This window comes from Silurus meridionalis, chromosome 19 (genome assembly GCF_014805685.1).
Source record: "Silurus meridionalis isolate SWU-2019-XX chromosome 19, ASM1480568v1, whole genome shotgun sequence".
Classification (NCBI taxonomy): Eukaryota; Metazoa; Chordata; class Actinopteri; order Siluriformes; family Siluridae; genus Silurus; species Silurus meridionalis.
In genome coordinates, this window is record NC_060902.1 from 13354271 (window position 1) to 13379940 (window position 25670).

At 37.6% G+C, this 25670-nt stretch overlaps 3 protein-coding genes and 1 long non-coding RNA gene across 9 annotated transcripts; 3 read left to right on the plus strand and 1 right to left on the minus strand.

The window, feature by feature from the left end:
• Window positions 1-652: 652 nt before the first annotated feature.
• Window positions 653-9974, plus strand: twf2b (twinfilin actin-binding protein 2b). Of its 3 annotated transcripts, none has more exons than XM_046874993.1 (11): window positions 656-1304; window positions 1387-1558; window positions 2884-2961; window positions 3236-3414; window positions 3512-3607; window positions 5457-5561; window positions 5838-5879; window positions 6544-6663; window positions 6885-7035; window positions 8716-8837; window positions 9603-9974. In XM_046874993.1, the coding sequence occupies exons 2-11, from the start codon at window positions 1534-1536 to the stop codon at window positions 9768-9770; spliced, it is 1086 nt and encodes a 361-aa protein (XP_046730949.1). In that variant the 5' UTR covers window positions 656-1304; window positions 1387-1533; the 3' UTR covers window positions 9771-9974. The 3 variants fall into 3 exon arrangements, with proteins under 3 accessions (XP_046730951.1, XP_046730949.1, XP_046730950.1); XM_046874994.1 differs by having other exon boundaries at window positions 656-1294; XM_046874995.1 differs by having other exon boundaries at window positions 653-1558; window positions 6550-6663.
• An 814-nt stretch (window positions 9975-10788) lies between these two features.
• LOC124402180 (cytokine-inducible SH2-containing protein-like) lies at window positions 10789-15155 on the plus strand. Its single transcript, XM_046874996.1, has 3 exons — window positions 10789-11607; window positions 12839-13008; window positions 13609-15155. The coding sequence occupies exons 1-3, from the start codon at window positions 11588-11590 to the stop codon at window positions 14088-14090; spliced, it is 672 nt and encodes a 223-aa protein (XP_046730952.1). The 5' UTR covers window positions 10789-11587; the 3' UTR covers window positions 14091-15155.
• LOC124402181 lies at window positions 14935-18643 on the minus strand. The gene is made up of 2 exons (XR_006928668.1): window positions 18532-18643; window positions 14935-15031 (listed from the first exon to the last, which is right to left on the minus strand). It is a non-coding gene; the product is annotated as an uncharacterized LOC124402181 (long non-coding RNA).
• phtf1 (putative homeodomain transcription factor 1) lies at window positions 16578-25553 on the plus strand. 4 transcript variants are annotated; one of them, XM_046874981.1, is made up of 18 exons: window positions 16578-16714; window positions 17017-17061; window positions 17969-18084; window positions 18168-18224; window positions 18339-18408; window positions 18549-18707; window positions 20221-20428; window positions 20680-20794; window positions 20929-21108; window positions 21198-21446; window positions 21555-21683; window positions 21980-22249; window positions 22612-22743; window positions 22843-22929; window positions 23013-23168; window positions 23550-23645; window positions 24464-24589; window positions 24806-25553. In XM_046874981.1, the coding sequence occupies exons 3-18, from the start codon at window positions 18055-18057 to the stop codon at window positions 24824-24826; spliced, it is 2085 nt and encodes a 694-aa protein (XP_046730937.1). In that variant the 5' UTR covers window positions 16578-16714; window positions 17017-17061; window positions 17969-18054; the 3' UTR covers window positions 24827-25553. The 4 variants fall into 4 exon arrangements, with proteins under 4 accessions (XP_046730937.1, XP_046730938.1, XP_046730936.1 ...); XM_046874982.1 differs by having other exon boundaries at window positions 16600-16917; XM_046874980.1 differs by having other exon boundaries at window positions 16600-17061.
• The last annotated feature ends 117 nt before the right edge of the window (window positions 25554-25670 follow it).

A 25670-nucleotide genomic window follows, 5' to 3' on the forward strand; every position in this document is an offset into this window, starting at 1 on the left:
TGGCTATAGCATAAACATCTTTTTTTTCTTCACATACAGTACAGACCAAAAGTTTGGACACACCTTCTCATTCAAAGAGTTTTCTTTATTTTCATGACTATGAAAATTGTAGATTCACACTGAAGGCATCAAAACTATGAATTAACACATGTGGAATTATATATGGAATTATATACATAACAAAAAAGTGTGAAACAACTGAAAAATGTCATATTCTAGGTTCTTCAAAGTAGCCACCTTTTGCTTTGATTACTGCTTTGCACACTCTTGGCATTCTCTTGATGAGCTTCAAGAGGTAGTCACCTGAAATGGTCTTCCAACAGTTCCCCGAGAGATGCTTGGCACTTGTTGGCCCTTTTGCCTTCACTCTGCGGTCCAGCTCACCCCTAAACCATCTCGATTGGGTTCAGGTCCGGTGACTGTGGAGGCCAGGTCATCTGGCGCAGCACCCCATCACTCTCCTTCTTGGTCAAATAGCCCTTGATGCCTTCAGTGTGACTCTACAATTTTCATAGTCATGAAAATAAAGAAAACTCTTTGAATGAGAAGGTGTGTCCAAACTTTTGGTCTGTACTGTATATATGTTGCAGCATGTTAAATGATTACTATGATGGCAGGGTTGTGGGAGCATGTATTTATATCCTTGCTTCTGGTCAGCAGAGGTCCTTTAGTGATCTCTTTGATAAATAGAGGAAACTGCAAGGAAACTGCACGAACTGACAATGATATTGTCAATAACTGATACATTCATAAATTGATTTTTTAGTAGGTTCAGTTACCGAATAAAAAGACAAGCCTGTAGCACCAAGCCTGAGGACACCTACAAAATAACTTTGTCTCTTTAGGATTTAGTTCTATCAATTTAGAGCAAATATCATAGTGCTCGTCGTGAATTAGAGACAAAGGAATTATTTGTTAATATATAGAGAAACTCTGATTAAAAAAAAAAGATCAGATCAGAAGACTGAACTGAACTGTTGTGTATGGCTCAGCGGATCAACTACACGCCGAGTGTCGCATGTCATTGACCAGCCTGCTGGAATCTGAGCCGTGGTGGTGGGGGGGACCAGTTCGCCATGCACGGATCAAGTCCTCCACATTTGCCAGTGATAGCGTGTCATTACTGTTCACACGAGAAGCTCCAGTTAAGTGACCAGAGTCGGCAGGTCCAAAGATGCTCGAAAGAAGCCTCCTGTAGACCCCAGCTCCACAGCTACTGTGCGTAATGACAGCATCACTGCGCTTCACAGCGTAGAAGCAAGTCTTTTGAGGAGAGCTTATACACAGCCGTCCTGTAATCCCCAGTAATGGCCTTTGACACATAAAGGATTCCAGATCCACTCACAAAGGCAATATTAAGGATACCAATCTCCCTCTGTTCTTCAGATCAAATTTCAACCAGGATTCCCTTCAGGTAAGACTGGGTTTGGGGCCTTGGTGTCAGTGCCATTGGAGCTCTGTGCACTGGAGACAAAAGGAGGACTCAGGATACTCAGGAGATATCTGTGCTGAACTGGAGGTCTAAAGAGAACAATGTCTCATCAGACAGGTATTCATGGTAAGTACTTTCTGTTCAGACATATCAGAATGATCATGTTGTAATAAGGTAAAATTCGGCTTAATTGTTTTAACAACTGACAAGCTGGTGAATTTGGTCCAATTGTTAATCATATAATGAATATTTAGAATCTGAAAATGAATATAGTTAACAATTTAATCAAGTTTTAACTTGTCTCAAGTATGGAGCAATGGCTGAATTTAAATCTCTACACATTAAAGTATATTATATATAAAATAATAATATACAGTTACATCCCTCTTAAGCTTGTGCATATCTGTATATAAAGAGATGGGATCATCATAAATCTATTATAAACCTAAGAATGAAAAGCAAAGCTTTATGTTAAAGCTTTTATGTTGCACTACATTTATGTGAATGGTAAAGCAATGTAACTGGAGCTCAAGTGCGGAAGCCCTACACTTCATGCATCTCACCTGAACCTACATCATTTATGAACCCCGGCCAAGTGGTTACCATGGTGATGCCATGGCACTGGCTGTCTTGACTTAAAGAAACCTTTGTCAGTATTAATTTCCTTCCCCGGTCTGGTCGTCTTTCAATAAGGCGAATCTTATAACTGAGCAGATTGCACAATGACCAGAGCTATTACTAGCCAAACTCCAGTCAGAGCTAAGGTTTCTCGAGCTTACTGCATTGCCATATATGATGATGGAGCCAAGCATCTGAACTTTTTGCATTAAATTGACTCAAAAAATACATCTGGACTTTGCTTTGTTCAGTCTATGTGTAGAATGTGTGCAAAAACAACACACACAGGAATTTCAATAATTTTTCCTGTACTGAAAGAAGAACAGAACAGAACAGGAAAGGTTGAGTGTGCCAATAAACAGAATTTGCACAGTGAATCTCAAGTCTTTACCGGAAATACTGGAATTGAGGCAGGAAATCACCCTGAATGAGACTCAATCATAAAGGAACACACAAACACAAACACACACACATACACATGCACACTCACTCATTTAGATCTAGAAAGAGTTTGGCCAGTCTACTGTGTCTGCCTATAAATAATCTTGATATAAAATGATAATAAAAAAGTTTCAGTGCTTAATAAAGAAATAAATATATGAATTTGGGAAAACCTATTACATAAACCACTTCAGCAACTGACCATTGACTTCCATTATAAATGAATTTTGTTTACTGTTTGAGCACAACAGTAGCGTAGTAGCTATAGATTAGGTTACAAAATGCTGCATTCCATTAAACCTTGTGTTTTATTCTCTAGTCATTGTTCTCTAGTCTAAAGTACAAAACCCAATCCATACCTGGTTCTTGTACTGGTTCTCATACATTTCTAGCGACTGCAGATTTGAGGCAGTTCCTGGTCAAAGCGAGACAAGGAGCCATCAGAGTCATAAAGATTGTCATAAGGAGTGGTGAGTAAGAGACATTAAGCTGTAGCTGTACTGTATATTAATCATGTAAATCATTTTCTCATGTTTAGAAAGTGAAAGAGATTTTTTAATGCAATGTCTGGAATGATTGTGAATGAGAGGTGAATTATTTGTGTTTCTGAAGACTCACCAGAGCATGCGATATGCAGTGCATGCAGTATATGATAAAGAATTTAGCATACCATACTATTTTTAGACTTAGACTGATAAACTTTACATGGTGTGTGTGGGTTTTTTTGTGCGTATGCGTGTTTAGAGCAATTGGTGTTGGGGTCCTACAGAGAGCCCTCTCAGAGCTGGGATCGGGACTATGATGCATGTGTCCTGCCTCTTTTGGACTCGTTGGAACCATGCTACATCCTGTTCCGTTTGGACACCCAGAACCAGCAGGGCTATGAGTGGCTCTTCATCTCCTGGTCTCCGGATCAGTCACCTGTGAGCAAACACACACACATACACAGTTTAGATGTGTACTGTATGGCATTTGATCCCACACTCTTATCTGTGTGTTGACTCCGTGTGCTTGCTGCAGGTACGATTGAAGATGGTGTACGCTGCCACTCGTGCCACACTTAAAAAGGAGTTTGGTGGAAGTCACATCAAAGATGAACTATTTGGAACCACACATGTAGGTGGACATGTGGAGTTATTTATTTATACATACGTAGTCCACAGTACTGCATTCTGTTCTAGATGTCTTTATTGTCTTTATGTATGTTTCACTGCTGACATGTTCTTATCTTTAATGCTGTGACTGCCATTACTTTTTACACTGCTATTATTATCAGAAGAACGTACTATTTACTATATATAACATAATAATAATAGAACAATATTTTTACAATGTGGGAATACTGATCCATCCATCCATCAATCCATCAATCCATCCATCCATCCATCCATCCATCCATCCATCCATCCATCCATCCATCCACACAGTCTGGGAATATCTAATATTTACTTATCCAACCATAAACCAATACATTAATTTATGTATATATTTAATATTTATTTATCCATTTTTCTATTATTTCATCCATCCATTCATCCATCCATCCATCCATCCATCCATCCATCTATTTATCTATCTATCCAAATCATGCATGCATCTATTTTCACATTGTAGGAGTCTCACACATCCATCCATTCATTCTGGGATGATCTAATATTTATCTATCCATTCATAAATCCATCCACCCACACACATCCATTTAACAGTCTATGAATATAAAATATTTACTCATCTATTCAATCCACCCATCCATCCATCCATCCACCCATCCTTCCATCCATCCATCCATCCATCCATCCATCCATCCATCCATCCATCTATTTACACAGTCTAGGATTATCTAATAATTTATCCATCAATTGATTTTTGCATTCTTGGAATCTCAAATATTTTCACATCCGTCCATTCATCTGTTCGTCCATCCATCCATCCATCCATCCATCCATCCATCCATCCATCCGTCCATCCGTCCATTCACCCATGCCCTCATCCATTTATTTCAATGTCAGGATTTTTTTTTTTTATGTATATTACCTAAAAGTTCCCAAGTTTTAAAAAGTAAACACAACACAACATAACATAATGTGTGCAGTTACAAGAAAATAATCAAAGTCAAAGTCGTGTAATGAGGCTCAACATAATAAACAAAAAAGTGACCTGCCCCAAAGTTGATTAGTTTATTATAAGAGAACTTCCTTAAATGTTTTGTTCTATGTATACATCTCACCAATGAGATACTGAGTTTTTTTTTTTTATTCATAAATGACTGATTTCTCTAAAGATAAATGTCTTTCTAGTTCTGTGGAACATCCACAAAAGAAAGGTAGTTACTGTTTAAGTTATTAAAACTATCAACAGACTTTCTCCTAAAGTTAATAAAACCAAAAATGTCGCTTGTTTCCGAGAAAGCACAAAGTCTTCTGTCTTTTTGACCTTTTCATGATGGACAATTTAAGGGAACAGTATCAGTAACAGTAACAACGCACTGAAACTGGATACTCCTTACAAAAATGCTTAGTATTAATAACGAATGCCAAAAATGTTACCACATCCACACCTGTATGTTGTTTTTTTTAGCTAAATAATATGTTTTTTTTTTGTTTATAATCAGGTTTAGATAATGTTGAGTGTCCTCCATTTTAGTGGGTTTATACAGAAAAGATAACGTATTAGCACAAGCGCATTATCATTAACATATTAACTTGTGATCTGGCTTTTCACTTGCACTACTTTCAGATCCACATGGTTAAAGAACTCTGCAATCACTAAACCTGACCCCCCACCTTTCCCCTTATGGGTTGTACCATTTCAAGTAGCTCCAGTGAATTCCTATGAATCTGCAAATCTGAAACCACTTCTGAGTATATTCAAGTATTAACACCTTGGGGCAGCTCTAGGAAGTCTTAAGATGCTCCCAGGTTAAGAAGAAATGTGCCAGTTTATCTGATCTTTCTTTTCCCTACAGGAGGATGTATGTTTTCAAGGTTACCTTCGCCACATGTCCTCTTCCTCCAGCCCTGGTCCCCTCACTGCAGCTGAGCAGGAGCTTCATCAGATCAAAGCCACGGAGGTGAGCAAACCAACACTTCATAGTACTGCATCCCTGACATGACCTTTTTCACAGACTACACTTTAGATAGATTTGGAAAAAAAAAAATCATAATTAATGACAGTTTATTGCTTGAAATGCACCTGGCAGGACAAGGTTGTGTGGGTAAGTCATTATTAGTGTGATGTGATTTAAGTGAGACTGTGTGTGTGTATGTGTGTGTGTGTGTTTGTGTGTGTGCACAAAATATACATATATTTTAAAGTACACTAAATATGATTGATATGATTTTCATAGGAGGAGCGAAGACGAGTCACAACTCCGGCTGGGAGGGGAATGGTAAACTCTGCTCTATAACAATAATAACACAAATCATACATAATTCACAGCATCCAGGGCATTAAATGCTTCTGCATCTATAATGGTCTGGATGCAATATAGTTCTTGTTCACACAAAATAGTCAATAAAAATGATTTTAGTGAATATCAACAAACATTAGTTAGAAGTTAAAAGCTAGTTTTGTCTTTTACCTTTGTCATTTACTTTATTATCTTTTTTTTTTTTTTTTTTTTACATCAAAATTAGGAAGCAAAATAAAAACAATTAGACGCATGCTTTTGGAATTGTTTTTGCAGTATAGCACAGATCAGACTCTCCTCAATTTCAAGTTACAATTTTCGAAGGAAATCTAAAAAATCTCTAGAATTTTTTTTTAAATTAGGCTAAACTTTAGCAGTGATTTTGTTTACAATCATTTTTTCCATAAACAAGGAGAATAAGGCCCACCTACAGTAGAAGTATTTCACACTGAGGGCACACAGTTTTAAGATTCACTGATATGGCTTTAGTGTCAGGTTGAGCCTGTTGTTCCTAACATGATATTTTCCTATATCAGTATACCAACATACACCACGTATCATATGAGTATATATATATAAAAAGAATTATTACAAGTATATGCATGCTGTTCTTAATGTGTGTGTATATTTTTATAACTGGAAGACACAGATAAGTGTGGAAAGTAGGCCGCTGAATCTGCAGGGTTTGGCATTCCCATTACAGGAGGAAGCTAAACGAGCTTTACAGCAACTCAAACAAAGGCGCATCAACTATATTCAGCTAGTAAGTCCCACACACACACACACACACACACACACACACACACACACACACACACACACACACACACACACATTTAGATATGCAATAGAAAAATACATTGACATACATTTCAGTGGTAAGGAGGGTCAGACCATTCTTTCACACATTCTGACCTTTTCATTCTTATTGTTTGTGTGTGTGTGTGTGTGTGTGTGTGTGTGTGTGTGTATGTGTGTTTTCAGAGGCTGGACACTGAGAGAGAGACAATCGAGCTGGTCCATACCAATCCTACAGAGATTCGTGAACTGCCAGCTCGAATCCCTGCTGATGCTCCTCGTTATCACTTCTTCCTGTATAAACACTCGCACCAGGGCCAGAGTGTGGAGGCTGTGGGTCAGTCGATGCCCATTTCTGCTGATTTTCCATGACCTTCTATATAAACTGAAAGGAGTGAAGGCAACATTTGGCTTATTATTACATCTGTATGGGGGTCTTGAAAAACTCTTTGGATTTTCAATAGAGCGAAACAGGCAATAAATAAATAAATAAATAAATAAATAAATAAAATATTTAAAGTAGTAGTAATAATTCATCCCTCATTTTCACCCATGTGACAGTAAATACTGTTAATTTGTGCAAGCTTTTTTGGGGATCCCAGTCCCATAGCACACCTCGGACCACATTTTTAAAACTAGTGTACTTCTGTACTTTGCAGGCAGGTGGCCAAAGCAGTTAAATTTTTTTTTTTTTTTTTTTATAAATCCTGTACAAATATATATGTAAAATTAACCAAATAACAGGGATTATTATTAGACTTTTTTTTACACTACTTAAGCCACCTGCCCACAAAGATGTTGGGTAAAGACTCGGTTTAAATACAGAGGGAAAAACCAGTCAGCCTGCCTACAGATGTCAAAAACCTTGCCAGCTATGTGTGGTTTCCAAGAACTGTGAATTTCCCATGTACACGCTTTTAGGTTGTTGGACAGTTTGTGTACTGTAATGAAGAAAACCAATTCAATTCGTCAGTGCATAAGCCATGCCTTAAATGTATAGCTTTTGTTAATTTTAGAAAAATTCTGTAACTTGGTGATTGAGATTTGTGCAAAAGAATAACATGTTATAGTTCAGGAAGCGCTGTAGTTGCAGTTTCAACTATATGTAGTAGCAAATGTCAAACATTCACCTTGTGAAGGGACTTCCCAGGCTGCTATATGGTACTTTCTCTGGGTGCTTTTATACTGATGCCAGTACAATGAAACCAAATACAGTCAGACAAAAGAGTTTTCTGATGAACCATTAGAGGTCGTTTATTCCATTCAAAATGAGAGATGGAGAACTATCTGCAAATAAGTAAAACTGGTCCTTTTTTTTTATTAAACCATTATTTCATCATTGCAGCAGAGATTTGAGCTATTATGACATTTAGATTAAAGGTTTGAGGTCTGTGCCCAAATGTGACTGAAACCAAGCAACCAAAATTAATTTGCTAGCAAAATTTGATTGTTTTGTTTTTTTTGTTGGCAAACTATTGTTTTTTTTTTTTTTTGTTGACAAACTATTATGTCATGTGAGGTTTCTATCGAACTGGTTTTACATCCTTTTCTAAGTACTGGAAAATGATTGCTTGCGATAAACACCCACGCTACAGAGGCAGCCAATACAGAGACTTGAAAAATGGTGTTATAATCTAACATTTCGCACTGGTAAAATAGAATAGCCTTTATTTGTCACATATACATTACAGCACATTAGGAACGTTAGCACGTTAGGAAGCTGGGGTCAGCCATGATACGGCGCCTCTGGAGCACAAAGGGTTAAGGGCCTTGCTCAAGGGCCCAGGAGTGGCAGCTTGGCAATACCGTGGCTTGAATCCCTGACCTTCTTATCAGTAACCCAGAGCATTAACCATTGAACTCGAAATACATCCTGTAACCCAGAAGAGAGACTAACTTTAGAATATCATCAAGCATTAACGAAAAGACCAGTCATTTTCCTTGAAACGGTTTAACCATTATCATATTGTAGATTTATTTTTCTCACTTTCTCTGTATTCTACGCAATTTTTTTTAGTATTCATCTACTCCATGCCTGGATACAGATGTAGCATCAAGGAGCGGATGCTTTACTCCAGCTGTAAGAATCAGCTGCTGGAGGAGGTGGAGAGGGATTACAGCATAGAGATCAGTAAGAAGGTAATCAGGAATTAGATCATCAGTCATCACTGTTTTAAATCCAATGGCAACACCCCAGTCAGTAGGAAAACCAGGTGCTAATGTATCCTGGAAAAACTGGAAAACCAGGAAAAGTTTAGACTTTTTTTTTTATAGTCGTGGAAAACACCAGGAAAATAAGAAGATGTCCTGGAAAAGTGTAAAGTTGAGCTACTACGTCACTTACAATGATGCAGTTTATGAATGAAATATTTGTAAAGTTTGATATATATATATATATATATATATATATATATATATATATATATATATATATATATATATATATATACGAATATATACAAATATTAACACTGCCAACAATTGGGTTGGGCTTAGGTTTTTTTGCTGTTATTATTATTATCTGTACTATTCATGGGTCAAATTGTTGTTTTACATTTGTTTTATCCAATTAAAGAGAATATGAACTAAGTTTAACTCATCTATTTAATGTTTAATCCTTTACATAAACACACATTAACACAGAGCATGTCAGCTTAGATTACTTTTCATGAGAAGCAGCTATCCTGTGTGTGAGTCATGGAACAAATCTTGGAAAGCAATTTCCAAGAAAGAGCGACGACTCTAATTATGGAGCACATTGTTTTTGTGAATAAGACTCCCCGATGAGCGGGCTTTGCTGTGCTGGCTTTCCTGGATAGAACTGAGTTCAGGAGCCCATGCTTAATCCCTGCATTAAATTCGTCTAGTCATCTTACATATTTGTTCATGTGTGTGTTTTTGAAGATGGAAATCGAGAGTGGAGACAGCTTGACGGAAGAGTACCTCTATGACGAAGTTCACCCTAAGCCACAGGCCCTGAAACAAGCCTTTGCCAAGCCAAATGGCCCTACAGGAAAACGGGGTAACAAGCGTCTGATCAAGGGAGTAGGGGAGAATGGTGAAGAGAGCTGAAAGTGACAAGGGATCTGAGACGTAGCCTCCAGAAACTCTCACCTACATCCTGCTGTCTGATATGTCTTTCCATTTACATTCATGTGTTCTTTCCTAAATATTCTACCACCTACTTTATTCACAAAGCCACACATGTTTAAAAAAAAAAAACAACTCTGATTATTTTGCATAATATTCCAATAAAACCTGTTTCTGTACATTTAATCTCCAGTGTGTGGTCCGCTTTGTCCGGGTTCCGGGAAAAAGGGTCGAGCAAGTACACGCTAATCCTTTAAAACCGTGGCATTAAAAAGAAACAGGGGCTCTGTAAAAAGCGACAGAAGTTAACTACAAAAATAAAAATGCCATCGTTTCTATGTTAATTAATCATCATGCTAAAGTGCACAAGATTCCTGTGGCGGACTGGCTGATCATTTTCTAAAACAATAGATCCCACAAATTAAGGCACCCAACTTGGGAGGTACCAGTAAGATGATATGCTTTATATCTCAAATATGGATTTATTACCTAGAAATGTGCATGTGGTGGACCAGGAGTCCTTACAGCAACACACTACAACTGAATAGTGCCATTTGGAGTAATAGATAACACGATCAATCTTCAACCAACATGAAAAGTTCCTTAATAATATCCCAAATAGGAATAGGCATGAACATGTCAAATGCCTGTCCACCAAAAACAGGAATTTGAGGATACAATTGGTATGAGCTCACAAACCTAGAAAGATTATGGGCCAAAAATCCTGCCGATGCTTCATATAAGCTTGTAGACACTATAGTGAAACCTGATGTGGTTTGTCTGCTAAATCGAACCAGTCTGTCCATTTCGTTTTGTGCTCACTCATTAAAAAGGATTTAGTTTTTCACAGATCCACAGATGATGTGTGTGTGAAATGCGAACGTTAAGCCAAACCTCTTGACCTGTACCTGCCTGGCTTTATGCTGTGCATTGCTGCCATGTGATTGGCACAAATGTCCAGCTGTTTCTAATATAAATGGCTGGTAAGGGTTAATAGCAGGAAAAATAGGTTTTAATGGATTGTAGCTGCTAGGTTTAAGATCATGGACCTGTAAGAAGAAAAAGAAGAAGAAGAAGAAGAAGAAGAAGAAGAAGTGATTTTATAAATGCAATTTATATAAGCATCTGAAAAACAACAACAACAACACCAAAAATATGGTTGTTTCGCCCTGTAGTGCCTTGAGTTGTAGGCCAAGCTATGAAAGGAAACAAAAACATGACATGTCTACCACTACAGGATGGATGAGAAGTGTGTCAGGGTGTTCAGACTAGTAGTACTCTAACACACAGTGCGCCGAACAGGATGAGATGTTTTGATACACTCGTTAGTGCGGATAATATGTGGTTTAGGACGTACCCATTTCGAGTGACTGGTACAGCTTTCCAAGAAAGCCTCTTACTAGGAAACGTCCTGTGTAGCACGTTTACTGGTGAGGACCAATCAGCGCGCGCAGCACCGGAGCTCCGCGAGCGCAGTTCCGTGAAAACGCACCGTGCGGACAGACGCTCCTCCACACAAGCCGATTTCTCGGAAAACGTTTCCCAGTGTTCTTTCTTTCTTTTTTTTTCTCGAAAGACGCCCAGTACTCCCATCAGACACAGGAGACTTGTGCATTTATTGCTGACCGTCTGAACGTGTTCACATGCCGGTGCGCCTCTCTGTCGCCATTACCCGTGTCAAGGATGTCGTCTTGGACTTTCTTTTGTATAAATCAGCATCTTTAATACTTTAATAAACAAAAAAATTTTTTTAACAATAATAATCCACGGGGAATATAAGAATTCATGCCTAAATAATTATGCTCGTGTGTGTGCAAAGGTAAGAACTTTTAAATTTTATTTTTTGTAAATTAACCTTATTATATATCAAAAAGAAAAAAAATAGAAAAGATTTCTATATTAATAAATAACTATGTTTTTAATATTTTCCTCGGTTAATGCAGGACTAATATAATCGTAATTATTGTTTCATTTCACTGTGAAGATTTTCACAGATAAGAGGAACATTTTGTCTCTAAATAGGACAAAACATATAACCCTATATTTATAACCATTATTAATAAATAAATAAATAAATATAGGCAGGTAGATGATTAAATGTAAGAAAATAATAAAAAAATATTTAAAAATAAAATATATTAATAATAATATGAAAAAGAAAAAGAAGAAAACTAAGAAAAGCGTAACACTTCCAATAGTCAAATTTCTTATTCTTTTCCTTTAGTGCCATCTTAAAAATTGCTTTAGTCTTTAATTTAATTTTTAATACTTGTCAAATTTTTTTTACTTCTAAATTATTACTATGACTAATTTATCAAACCCCAACCCACCAACTTTCCCGACTGTAACTCTTATCACATTTCATGGCCTGGGTTTATCAAGCTAAGCTGTATTCCTGGAAAAGTACATAAATATAAACAACAGCTAGCACCATGGTTGTGTTAGTGTGATTAGAGATTGTGTTTAGAGCTGCACTTGCCCTATAATGATCTTTCGATTACAGCATTTTTTGGGAGGGAACGTCATAGGATATGTACTTGACTGTGGATAGGGCCAAGAATATACTGCATCACATTTTAATGAGGACTGGCATTCAGAGTAACTCTTAAAACAGATCAGTCAGTGCAGATTCCTGAAATCCGGATGTAGAAAATAAAAATCCCAATTTTTATTTGGTGCCCCTATGTATGCGTTTATCCATTACAGCTCAATAATATACTAGAAACATAGCAAGGCAGTCTAGGAACAATGCTCTTCCTAATCTAACTTTTTAGACAAAAGTGCAGAAACTTGGAACTTCCATTATCTAGAATGTCAAGCAACAAAACACGGTATGGAAAATCCCACCAGATCTAATCAAACTAAATTATAATGTAACATGACATTATAGACTAGCTATGAAAAGAATGCTGCTTGGGTAACCTTAGGCAAGCATGTTTTTTTTTTTGGTTCATTCTCAAGGTCTCTTGGTTTTATTGTTTTCAGCTCAAAGCAATTTATGGTCCATTTTTGCATGGCAATAAAAAAATAAATGTCATCTTTCCTGATAGGATTCCAGTCCTACCTTCAGCGATGGTAACTGGAGACATGAGAGTTACCGACAGAACAGAAGTGCCAGAAGGTCCCTGTAACCTGCCGGCCTCGGGTTCTGCTCAGCCTTGCGACTCTTTCGAAAACTTGCGATGCATCCATGCTACATTTCAGCAGCTGAATGCTTCAGGTATGCCATCACTAATGGTCATCTTGTTCTTTTCTGAATAAACAGAATTAAGAAAATAAACAACATAAAGAAAGATGTCGGATTATAAAATTTGTTAGGAGGCTTTTGCAGATATTTAAATCTAAGGATCAACAGGATCAACAACATATAATTGTTGACTACTTTCTAACTAACTAATTATAATATATATCATATACATGTATATTGATCATATTATATATATATATATATATATATATATATATATATATATATATATATATATATATATATATATATATAAAAACATGTATGCATTTATATTAGGGCTGTCAAAATTACTATTACTATACTATGACTATTATGTACGCACGATTAATGCAGCACGCATTTCTGTTTGACCATTTTTATTAAAAATATAAATAAATATATATATAAAAAGGGCGAAATCAGAACCCATTTATTAACAATGCCCTTTCTTTACGTTAATATCATTATTAAAAAAAACTCTACCGAAATTCTTTTTTTCATATTCTTATAAGAAAACAGTCCATGGGAAATACCATCCTATTCGATTGTATCATCCTAAAACTTCAATGCAGTCTCCTTTTCTACTTTCAGGCTGGTACTGGGGCAACATTTCAGCCAGCCAGGCTGGAGACGCTCTGGCAGGCACAGCAGAGGGAACGTTCCTAGTGCGCGACAGCAGCCACACACATTACTTCTTCACCCTCTCTGTAAAGACAAACAGAGGCCCCACCAACGTTCGCATTGAGTTCAGTGGCAACCGCTTCCGTCTAGACTACACTTCTAGCCCCTGTCCTCGGCTGCTGTCCTTCCCAACCGTGTCTGAACTGGTGCAGCACTACGTGGGCACCAGCAAGAGACAGGAGAGACCTAAGCCTGAGGAAAATGCTCCAGCAGCACTGAAGGATAATGCAGTTCTGCTGAAGCTCAGGCAGCCACTGTATAAACCCGAAACCTTCCCTACGTTACAGCACTTGGTCCGCCTCGCCATCAACAAACACACAAATTGCCCAGAACATTTGCCCCTGCCTCGTCTCCTGCTGCTCTTCTTACAGGACTATCCCTTCAAAGTATAATGTTGGCATCATGCTTGGATTGGGATTAAAAGTCAAAATGTACTGTGTATAGTGTCTCTTCATCTGAAAGAGACCACTGGATAAACATTTGAATGATGCAGCAGCTGTGTGAAATTGAACTATGGGAAATTGTCACAGAATCCCAAAGTGCACTGTGAGGAGTGTATTTTGACATTCAGGCCTGATGCCCGTGAATCAAAGCTAACCACAGCATCATTAGTTTAGATCAATGAGGCTTATAAGGACTTATTCGAATATTACAAAATGTAATCTAAATATTTAATGCCTGTGTAATTGCTCATATTTAAACATTTTAGACATGTATCAGTGCTCAATTACATGACTCACCATGGCATGTATTTAATTGCATGGCATGAACGTCTCTGAATTTCCAAACAAGTATTGTGAGGGCAATTATGAAGAACCAGTGTGTTAATCAAAACTCTCAGAGACAATGACAGCTAAGTAAGTGAGTGTTGAATAGTACATCAGCAGCCACGATCTTTGTTCTGTCTGACTGTGAAATACCGGCTGGTTATGATGAGATGCTTCCTGCATCCTGTTTACAAATGAACAAAATTTGTTCTGAAAAACGGAAATTCGAGTTTCCTGTAAATATTTTTTTTTTTTTAGTTTTTAGTAAAGAATATTTCAATGAAACCTTTCATTTTGTTCATAATATATGAAATGTTCTTCTAATTTATTAATCTAATACTTATATATTGTCTATCTACTTTACCTTTTGGGGGCTGTGTGCTCTTTTTGTTAATTTTTCTACATCTTTTATAACCCTGTTTACGAGCTGGTAGTGTAATCTATAAGCCTGTTCTTGGAAGTAGGTCACCTTAGTATGTCTTGACACATCACTGGCATCGGATACTGATGTCATCGTTCTACATTTTCAAGAAGACTTCGATCTGATCAACTGCTTTCAACTGCTCCTTTTAGAGAATAGAGGTTTAGAGACACTAGTTTGTAATAAAACACTGAAATTGTTTAATGCTCTAGCGTTTCTCATGAAAAAAAAAGGTTCAACATTTGACACATTAAATGTAATTGACAGTACATCGTATTACATACTCAAAAATGGTTATGGTGCACATACTACACAAACATACCTCCAGGTAAGTCAGTGTTCAGTGGTGGGACATAGTACCCGAGAGGCATTCCATAAAATGTTCCTAACAAGCCTGAAAAATTTATTGGACATTACAGCTCTTGTTTAAACTTTCTAAATCATTTGATTCACTGCTCAATGCACTCCCTTCCCTTTCCCTTGTTTGTTCATTTTGCAAATGGTCATCTATGAAAAGTGGAGATAGTGCGACAATTTGAATATTATTCAAAATATTTCAATGAATATTAATGTTAAATCAACTATGACTAAGGCTTTGTTAATGTGTCTTGGATTATATCCTCCATAAAAAAACTACGGAAGCTCTAATTACACCCATATAATAATTCAAGCTGTTCACAATTTACACCTGGTTTCACAATACATATATGAAGTATATCCTGAGATCATGAGCGCATGCATAGTTGATATCTGATCTGAAAATGCAAATCAGATTTTTGCATTTGACCATCAACATGTATTAGTTTTTCCTTACTTTCTGCTGTGTAATATAAATAGGTTACCAGTTAAAAAATTTGAATATTTTTCAGTGGCATTTGACACCAAGGACCATGAGCATTATGACTTGGCTAAATGTGTCTTAATGTGTTCCTGTTTAAATTTGGAACTATTTTAATATGTAAAAAATTTAAAATAGGGATAAACACACCATTTTATGGCATTCGTCCTTATCCAGAGTGACTTCCAAAGAGATTTAAAAACAATAAATACATTTAATTACTAGTTCATTTGTTCCCAGACTAAGAATACCCTCATTCTAAAACTCTGCTGAGCAAGAAAAAAAGCTAGAAAGCATTTTGTAATGCAAGAAGAGCTCATTTCCAGTGAACTTCCAGAGAACTTCTGGAAGAGGTGGGTCTGCTGGTGTTTTGACATCAAGTGGAAGCTTGGACTCCTGAAGCATTTCGTCCTTGCATTTTTTATATATTTATAACAGGTTTTAAAATAAAATAGACTTTAACCCCCCTGTTTCTGTGTCTTCAGTAAAATTCACATCATTTGTACTAAATTGAGATATATTATGAAAATGGACAGGCAGGTTAACTAGAGATGCAGCTATACAAATAGTACATGGCTAAAAAATAAATAAAATTAAAATAATGAATGCAATTCAGATAAGAAATGATTAATTGTGAACACAATTTAATAAGTAGTTTGAGATTTATGTCTTTTAAATGCATCTCATGTCTACTAATGTTTATGAGCAACATGAGCAAGTAAGAAACGGAGTTAAATATGCAATTCAGTACAATATTATATACACTATACACTATATAATGTGCATATGGTCTATTTATAAGGGGTTATAATGAAAAATTATGTATTTGTTTGTATTGAATGACACCGAAAGGGTTAACCCTCCAGCACAGTTGTTCTTTTACTTTGGAAAAGGCTGCCTTCACCAAGACCTTTGTCGCAGGCTTCACGCTTACCTGGATGTCTGGCTGAAGTTTATTGAAAAGTTTTGGGATTGTTTATGGTTTATAAGGTTGTGAAACATTTTTGGGTTTGTTTTGACATAAACTGTGTATTGTTCGGAGTAATATTTCAGCTCGTCCGCCTGTTGTTACAGCGTCGTAGCCGGGAGGGTGTTTCTGTAGCTGGCGGTGTAGCTGCTTTAAACTTTTATTAACAGCTGTTGAAATAAACAGTCTTTAAGCTGAATACTGAGAGTATTAACACTAATTTAAGGTATATAAATGTCTATATGTGCACCTGTTATGTTTTATTCGGGGTAGTCGTTTTATTGTGTGAAGCGTTTCCTGATTAAACAGCAAGCTTCCTCTTTAGACCGAACATCAGGGCTGTCATGCAACGCTGTACTCGAAAAACCAGGTAAGTCAGGACTAATTATCAAAAACAAAACAAAAACAAAAATAGGGTATAATAATACACAGGGTTGTGTTTTTTTTGGCTTATATGGATGTTGGTTGTGTTTTTGTTTTCATTAAACTGTCTGAAAGTGAATGTTTTTGAAGTGTTTAATACTTTTCAGTGCACCACGGATGTACAGAGTGTTTCAGGATGTAAGAAAGCAGCTTTTTTCTTGTCACATCTACATTAGAGAAAAGAGAAATTATTTCTTTGCATACCCCTGCTGCGGTCAGAGACTAGAGTCAGTCATGATGCACCCTCCCCCCTAGGGCACTGGGGGTTAAGGGCCTTGCTTAAGGGCCCAACAGTAGCAGCTTGGTGATACTGGGGTCTAAACTTCTGAGCTTTTCACCCTTGAGCTACTACATCCCCCATAGACTAACAAAGCCTTCATGTCAGCACAAACGTGCTATTCTTCCCCTTAAACAGCAAGGTATTTCCTCCTGCAGAGCTGCTCTTTCTGAATTCATTACTAAAAACAAAGGTGTTTGTGCCCGAAAATCTCAGGAGATCAGCAGTTTCTGAAATACCGTGGCATAATAATTATGCCATACTGCACACCAGTGAGATGTTATTCGTAGTCAAATTGATGTTTGCTTGTACACAAACTGAAATTCTAAACTTGTATCTGCTTATTTATAAACGCTGAGCAGGCCCAACCTGAATTTTGGATTAAGATAGCAAGAGGAAAATATTTTAGTGAAACAGATGGAAAGGAGTTCGGTTACAAAAGCATAGGAACATTCATTAAATCTATAGGAAGGTCATTCATCTTCCACCTATCGCTCGCTACCAGTGAACATTTATTTTTTACATTTATTCTCATAATAAACAATCTAAATCTTCTTCCCCTCTCTCCTTTGTTTAGGGCGTGGGCTGTGACTAATATTAGTTACTGTATGAGATGAGTCAGATGACCTTCCTGGAGGTCCTAGGTTCCTTCATAGTCCAACAATGTCAAGAATTGCGTGGTATCAAGAGAAGGTGAGAAGGTTTTTTTCCTGGGTTGAATAAATACAGTGACGTCTGGGCCTCATATCCTTATATACCCCTGTTTCGTTTCATAGATCGGAGCTTACGACCAGCAGATATGGGAGAAATCACTGGAACAGGCTGAACTGAAGGTACTTTAACAGCACACATATTAGTTCATAGCATTTAGGGAAAAAAAAAATGTCTAAGAAGAATTGGTGTTCATTTAAATAAAAGAAACTACAACAACTGATGACTTTGTGCAGGGAATTAAAAATAAGCCGAAGAAAACCGGCCACATCAAGCCTGACCTCATAGATGTTGACCTGGTTAGGGGTGAGTATCTTTTTTTTTTTTTTTTTTAAGGTCTTAACCAGAATGAATAAACACATTTCCTTCCTGAAACTGGTTATAATAAGTCACTAATAAGTCAATATTTTGTATGTAAGCACTACTCACAAGTCTCTTGTTTTCAGGCTCCACATTTAGCAAGGCCAAGCCGGAGAGCCCATGGACCGCTCTGACCCGTAAAGGCATGGTCAGGGTTCTTTTCTACCCATTCTTCTTCAAGTGGTGGATCCAGGTCACATCCAAATGCATTGCAACCTCTATACTGGTGCTGTACTTCCTGCAAGGTAACAATTTTTATTAGGTTTGTTGATGGACAAAACACAAATCACAGAAATCTCTACATGATGCTTTCTTGCCTCGTGGTGTTAAAAATTCACATTAATAATGCTGAATTGTGCCTTAATGCACACATTTCTTTTGTTAAGTTCAAATTATGGAAAAAAAAAAAAAAAAGACTAAAATAAAATAGTTTTACATTGCATTTTTACATTTTCTGGATAGCCATTTGCTTATGTAGCCTATACTATCTACAATAAAAAGACTGACCTAAATACACTTTACCAAAAACCATAAAACCAGTTGCCGTTCTCTAGTGGCAAAATTCCGGCAGTGGAAAAGGCTCAAACAGTTGAAAGAGTTCAAATACTGTGCTGTGGAAAAGAATTTTGGCCCACTCTTCAATTGTTTTAATTCAGCCACATTGGAGGGCTTTTGAGCATGAAGGTACTGTTTAAGGTCATGTCACAGCATCTCAATCAGATTTTTAGGCCACACCAAAACCTTAATTTTTTTTTTCCCTTTCTATGAACTGATAGCCAGACAGTCTTGTTCATGATTTTCTGGTTGAACGCTGAATTCATGATTTCATCAATTATGGCAAGTTGTCCAGGTCCTGAAGCTGCAAAGCATTTCCAGACAATCACACTACCACCACCATGTTCGACTGGTGGAATTATGTACTTGTTATGAAATGCTGTGTTAGTTTTATGCCAGATGAGACTGGATTGACACCTTCCACAGAATATTTGCCCAAAAGTCCTTGGGATAATTAAGATGTTTTTGGCAAATGTGAGACAAGCCTTTGTGTTCTTTTTGGTCAGCAGTGGCTTTCGCCTTGGAACTCTTCCATGGATGCTATTTTTGCCCAGTTTCTTTCTTATTGTTGAATCACCTGAGGAAAGTGACCCCTGCAGTTCTTTAGACGTTGTTCTGGGTTCATTGGAGTAATCTTGGTAGGCCAGTCACTCCTGGGAAGGTTAGAAATGGCTTTTAAGCCCTTTTCAGACTGATTACTTAGTTTTTTACGTTCTTGTATTTGTTTAGATTGGGGCACAATGTACTGCTTTTTGAGATATTTTAACGTGCTTCACTTCATGTCACAGGTTCTATTTAAGTGATTTTTTAGAATCAGCAGCTTTGGCAGTAATCAGGCTTGGGTGTGGCAAGTGAAATTGAACTCAGCTTACCAAAACAATGTGTTTAATCACAGTTCATTCATGACTTAATAAAGCAGGGGAGCCGATTAGTTTTTCACATCAGGCCAGGCAGGTTTGGGTGGATTTTTTCCTTAATAAATGAAATAATCGTTCAAAAACTGCATTTTGTATTTTATCTGGTTATTTTTGTATATTAATAAACTTTGCTTGGTGATTTGAAACATGTGTGTGACAAACATGCAAAAAAAAAAAAAAAAAAGGAAAAAATCAGCAACAGATATTTTTTTCACTACTGCAGTTTCCTCCTGTTCCTCTCTACCTTTTGATTAAAATGTATAATAAGTGTCCATCTCCTTAACAGTGGCAGCTGCTCTGCTGTTTACCGAGGTGCCTGCAGCCACAGCTAGCGAAGTCCTAGGCCCGATGTGCCTGATGATGCTACTAGGAACAGTGCACTGCCAAATAGTGTCCACTGAATCATCCAGAACTTCTGAGGGCAGCTTAGTGTCCAGCCTGGCCTCTATTCAAAGCTCTACCACCCAGAAAACAAGCCCTTCTCGAAAGAAAAGGTAAGCAGGCTTTGCTCACAGTAACCAGGAGATGATCAAATATTGGAATTTATATAATTAATATAATATAATAATATCAATATATTTTTTGTGAAAGTTAATAGGAAGAAAACACATCAGGGCATGCTGTAAAATAATCAAAGACAAAGTGTTCTATCAAAGTGATTCGTTTTTGTAGAACAACACTTCCTGCGTGGTTTTATTTCTCTTTTACCACAGCGATTTGCCAATCAATGTTTGTTTTTTTCTAGACAGAGGAAGTTTAAAAAAGTGAAGAGAGCAAATCAGACAGATAAAGGAGCAGCAGAGCCCAAACCATGGCATGGCAAAGAGAGCAAGCATTTCTACAGGCCACAGAAAAACCGGGTAACAAATCTCTTAGTCTAATATATGAGGAACTAGCAGCCTTTTAGGAATTGATCTGATGTTCTGGAAGGGCAGTAACATAAAACTAACTGCACTATTGTAAAAATGTAGGCTCTCTGTCTTATTCGTTGCAGAGTTCCCTGAAGAAGAATGTGGAGGGGCTCTCTGAAGAGCTTTCCAGTGACGAAGAAGAAGCCGAGGTAGCAGGGCAACCAAGAGATAGACTCATCCCAAATAAAAAGACCAAGCCTCCTCCTGGACTCAGGAAGAGACTTCTGAATGCAAGCAAATCTGCAGCCACGTCAAATCGTCAGGTCAGATTTTCTGTAGAGGAGGTGACTGTACGTGTAGTATATGTAGGCAGTTATCGTTTGGAGTTCATTAGCTTGTCTATGGTCCACAGCAGAAACCAAAACATGGCACGACATCTACTGCCACATCATCAACTCCAGAGGTGAAGCCGGTGCAACCGTCTGGGGAGTCTCGACCTGCCTCTGATTCGGATGACATGTTGTGGGAGGAGTTTCTGCAGGGTTCTGACTCCGCCTCATCCGCTAACAACGAGAGCGGAGATGAGGGGCTTCACACACATAACCACATCTTGCCTCTACCCATTGTCCTCAGCAGTGATGAGGACAAGGCTTTCTCACAGGTCAGTGGTATGTGACCGGTGTTGTACAAAAATATGTATTAGGAGCATTTATATAGTCTAAAACACAAGAGTTGGACAGTTTGTAAAAGCATTTGCTGTGTTTTTCAGCAACAGTTTTCATGGCTTCAGGCCTGCCATCCTTCTAAAGATCGTGTTAGTGCCATTATCTGGGAGCAGGGTGAGTGTAAGAAGGCTGACATGTCTGTGCTGGAGATCAGCAGCATTATTCTCACACAGGTGAGCGCCTCTTTTCTCCATCATAGGAATTACATTGTTAAGTTTTGAGTCGAAAGTACTGTAAATCTGTGGATACCACCATAAGAGGCCAATAACAATATATTATACCGCATTGTGGCAGAGGTTGGTGAGGGAACTTCTTGTAGACGTTCAAGAGCATTAAATAAAACTATGAAAAGCATATTTAATTGTTGGCAGATTTGTGAATAAAAGTCCTTGTATCTGCTATCTACTGATGACTTTGATGTCCTTTTTGCCTATTATAATTAGCCTATACTTCCACCTTCTTTGTGCAGGTAAAGTTGGTAGAACAAGGAATGGGTTACCTGGTCTTTGGAGGGCTGGTTACAGCCACTTTGGCCCTGCTCCCTTTCTGCTTTCGTTTGGCTCAGCAGCTTGATACGACTCGCCTAAACTCCATCACCCTCAACGAACTGGCCATCATGGCTGCCGGGACGCCGAGTGCCTACTCAGTCTCATTCTTCCTCATCACCACTGTGGAGAGAGTCTTCCTCAGCGGTCTTTTCTTCTTCATGATGTGTGTTGCTGAAAGAACGTACAAACAGGTGTGAAAATCATGACGTGTCCGTAGAAATAGTGCAGTAGAGAAGCTTTTATAATAACTGTGTGGAATTTCTCATCACTGATTGTTTCGCAGCACATCGCAAAACCCTTCATTCCTTTTACACCACATCTTTCAACACATAAAACTGATTTATTACTGAAACTTACAACCCAATAACAAAACAGATTTAGTCGTTCAAAGGTGATTTGGTATAAAACAAAAACCATATAGTCTGCAAAGAAAAACAAACAAAAAAAAGAATATCATCCATCAGCTATTAATTGCTGAAGGAATTTTATAGCAGGTCAGCAAATCACACACAATTCTTTTTTTTTTTAAATAAGTGTGTCATGCCATTTACAGCGGCTGCTCTTCGCCAAACTCTTCAGTCACATCACATCAGGACGCAAAGCTAAAAAATCTGCAATCCCTCACTTTAGACTGAAGAAGGTGCAGAACATCAAGATGTGGCTTTCACTTCGATCTTTTCTCAAGGTCCATTTTTGAAAATTAATTGTTTGTTTAAACTAATGATTCTGTTCTGCAAATGGAAATATGGCAAATTCCTAAAACATATGTTGTTGTTTTTTACAGAGGCGGGGGCCACAGCGCTCCGTGGATGTCATTGTGTCTTCCATCTTCTTCCTAGCCCTGTCCATCGCATTCACCATCTGTGCTCAGGTCAGACAACATTTGTCAGGGTTTTGAGCCACGGTGGTTTCTAAATGTGGTTATGAACACCAGTCTGTGTTTTATGGTGGTAGGTACTGAATAGCCACCACACTTTCCTGGAGTGGGAGAGTAACTGGGAGCTGCTGGTATGGGACGCATCTCTCCTCATCTTCCTGCTGCGTCTGGCTACGCTCGGGGCTGAGACCAATCATAAGTACAGCAATGCCTCTGTGCTGCTCACTGAACAGGTACACACACCTACACACAAGTATAGTATGTGTTCCTCACAGGGTGTGTAAGTATACAGTCATGTTTTCGAGGCCGAACTACAGATGTAGCGATCTGCACAACTCCTTAATCCCATACATCCGGTTTCAGAAAAATCAGAATTGAAACCGTGTGTGTGTGTGTGTGTGTGTGTGTGTGTGTGTGTGTGTGTGTGTGTGTGTGTGTGTGTGTGTGTGTGTGTGTGGTTGTCTGTGTTCAATTACCAGGATAAACACACAGAGCAACACATCAGCAGTCTTCACACAATAGCCAAATTACTGACATTTATAAAACAGATTATTTCATTGTAAAGAAATCAAACTTGATTTCTGTTTCCTGATCTAACATTCGTTCTTCTCTAGATAAACTTGTATCTGAAGATGGAAAAGAAGCCAGAGAAGAAGGACGACCTAAGCATAGTCAACAATGTGCTAAAACTGGCCACAAAACTACTAAAAGTAAGCTTTGTATCAATCTTCATTGCTTTGTGTAACATGAAGGTCACTAATAGAAGAAGAAATCACACTTTCACACTTAAACTTCAGCTGCCAAGGTTTTATCAAGAAGACCTTTAAAAAAAGGTGTAACAGACCATCATTCATTACCATTTGTGGCCCCATTGTAACTTAATCAGGGGATGTTGAGGAACTTAATGGTTGGTTTGTTGTGAGCCTGTGCTCTAAAATATTTTGCTAACCGTCCACTTCAGCATCAATTTCTATTGGTATTTCCTTTTTTTTGTTACTTCACCGTTATTAAATTCATCTCTGTTCTACTTCCTATATGCCTCTTGTAATTTCCTCTTTCTGTTTTGACTTTTTGACAGAAAAGTCCTTTGCCCAAGTTATCAGTTGCTCTATCAAATTCCCGCAAGTCGCTGACATTTCACAGAGACGAAAACAAAGAGGGTTTTATAAGATAAAACATGTTTAGATGTTAGATAGAACAGGTTTCAGCAGGTTTCATATTTTGACATTTATTTGGAAATAAGTAATCATCTTTTGGAGCCTCCTTACACTACAAACATTTGGTTTATCACATTTGTCAATTATTTATCATAGAATTCGGGTTCGTATTTCTTTCGACATCAATTGATTTGATTACTGGGTTTTGATAGTCCTGTTACTATCAAACGTCCTATGGTATGCACAGTAAACTGAAGAAGAGCGCCATCTGCCTTTTCATTTTATTTAAACACAAAACAATTTTTTTAATGGTAGATTTTAAGAATTTTAACAACAGAAGGTAAACTTTGAGTCTTATGTTTTTTTTTCAGGAGCTGGACACACCATTTCGCTTGTTGGGGCTGACCGTGAACCCTCTTATCTACAACATTACCAGAGTGGTCATCCTGTCTGCTGTCTCAGCTGTGATCAGTGACCTGCTAGGCTTCAATATCAGAGTGAGCAAAAATTTCTGCTCTCACACATACCCTGCATTATTTATCATTCTTTTTATTAAAGAGAGGTTTTATAGGATTTTCTTAAGAGCTTTCATGGGATATGAAAGTTTTTTTTTTTCTGAACTGACTGAATGTTGACAGATGAGTCTCACTAGAACTAAATTCTAATGATCTAAAGTGTTTGATCTGCATCATTGTATTTTTGTCTCTGTGCAGCTCTGGAAAATTAAACCGTGACGTGACACATTGAGATCCTGCGAAGTGAAAGTGCTCCGTGCTGCTAGATGACCAATCCCTCTTAAACACTTCTGTAAATTCCTGTGAATCCCCACATGTAGAATCAGCTTAACTTCGGTTCCTTTCACTTATCATTTTCAAATCCCTGGTCCAGGTACCTGCATTCTTTTAAGCACATTCCAAAGCGTATCAGATTAGTGGCTTATTTAACACTGAGTGAGAATTCCTTGCCTTCCATGTAATGTCTTAAAACATAATTCCTAGTATCTTGTTTTCAGCTCCATGACTTAGATACTCTTTTGTATAACTGAATGTCACTAGATGGATTTACTACAGATTTTTTTTTATTTTACCTTTTAAGTGCCTTCCACAGTGTTGTTACATTAATTGATTACGTTCACTGATTTCTACATGTGATAAAGTTCTTTGTACCTGTGTATTTTTACAAACATTTCTGGCTTGATCTTATATCTGAAATCTCTGAAAGTCAAGCTCTTAAAGGTTACTACATGCTGAGGAAGCCACACCTGCACACAAAACCACTAAGTGCCTTATGACTGTATTATGAAGAATGTCTTAAACAATGTGAGCTATTTATGGGATAAAAGCTATCAAATTAGAGTGGCATGTGAAAGCATGCGTCAAGGCGCATGATGTTACCCTGTAGGTGCATTCAGTTTAGTTCATATTAAACACACTTTTAATAAATTTGATTGAGGCCTGATTATATATATGTACAGTATATACTATTGTGTTTCATGCCTGAACTCTAAACTTTATAGATCAACTTTCTATAAGTAGAACTTCTTACTGTGAATGATTTCGATAAACACTAGATGCCAAA

Excerpts from the sequence above, each read along its gene's own strand:
- phtf1 (XM_046874981.1), top strand. The coding sequence starts at position 18,055 with ATGTCAAGAATTGCGTGGTATCAAGAGAAG. Across the intron at positions 18,409-18,548 it reads AGATGTTGACCTGGTTAGGG|GCTCCACATTTAGCAAGGCC; the intron begins GTGAGTATCTTT and ends TCTTGTTTTCAG. Across the intron at positions 24,590-24,805 it reads TGCTAGGCTTCAATATCAGA|CTCTGGAAAATTAAACCGTG; the intron begins GTGAGCAAAAAT and ends GTCTCTGTGCAG.
- LOC124402180 (XM_046874996.1), top strand. The coding sequence starts at position 11,588 with ATGCTCGTGTGTGTGCAAAG. Across the intron at positions 11,608-12,838 it reads ATGCTCGTGTGTGTGCAAAG|GATTCCAGTCCTACCTTCAG; the intron begins GTAAGAACTTTT and ends CTTTCCTGATAG. Across the intron at positions 13,009-13,608 it reads TCAGCAGCTGAATGCTTCAG|GCTGGTACTGGGGCAACATT; the intron begins GTATGCCATCAC and ends TTCTACTTTCAG.
- twf2b (XM_046874993.1), top strand. The coding sequence starts at position 1,534 with ATGTCTCATCAGACAGGTATTCATG. Across the intron at positions 3,608-5,456 it reads AACTATTTGGAACCACACAT|GAGGATGTATGTTTTCAAGG; the intron begins GTAGGTGGACAT and ends TTTTCCCTACAG. Across the intron at positions 5,562-5,837 it reads ATCAGATCAAAGCCACGGAG|GAGGAGCGAAGACGAGTCAC; the intron begins GTGAGCAAACCA and ends TGATTTTCATAG.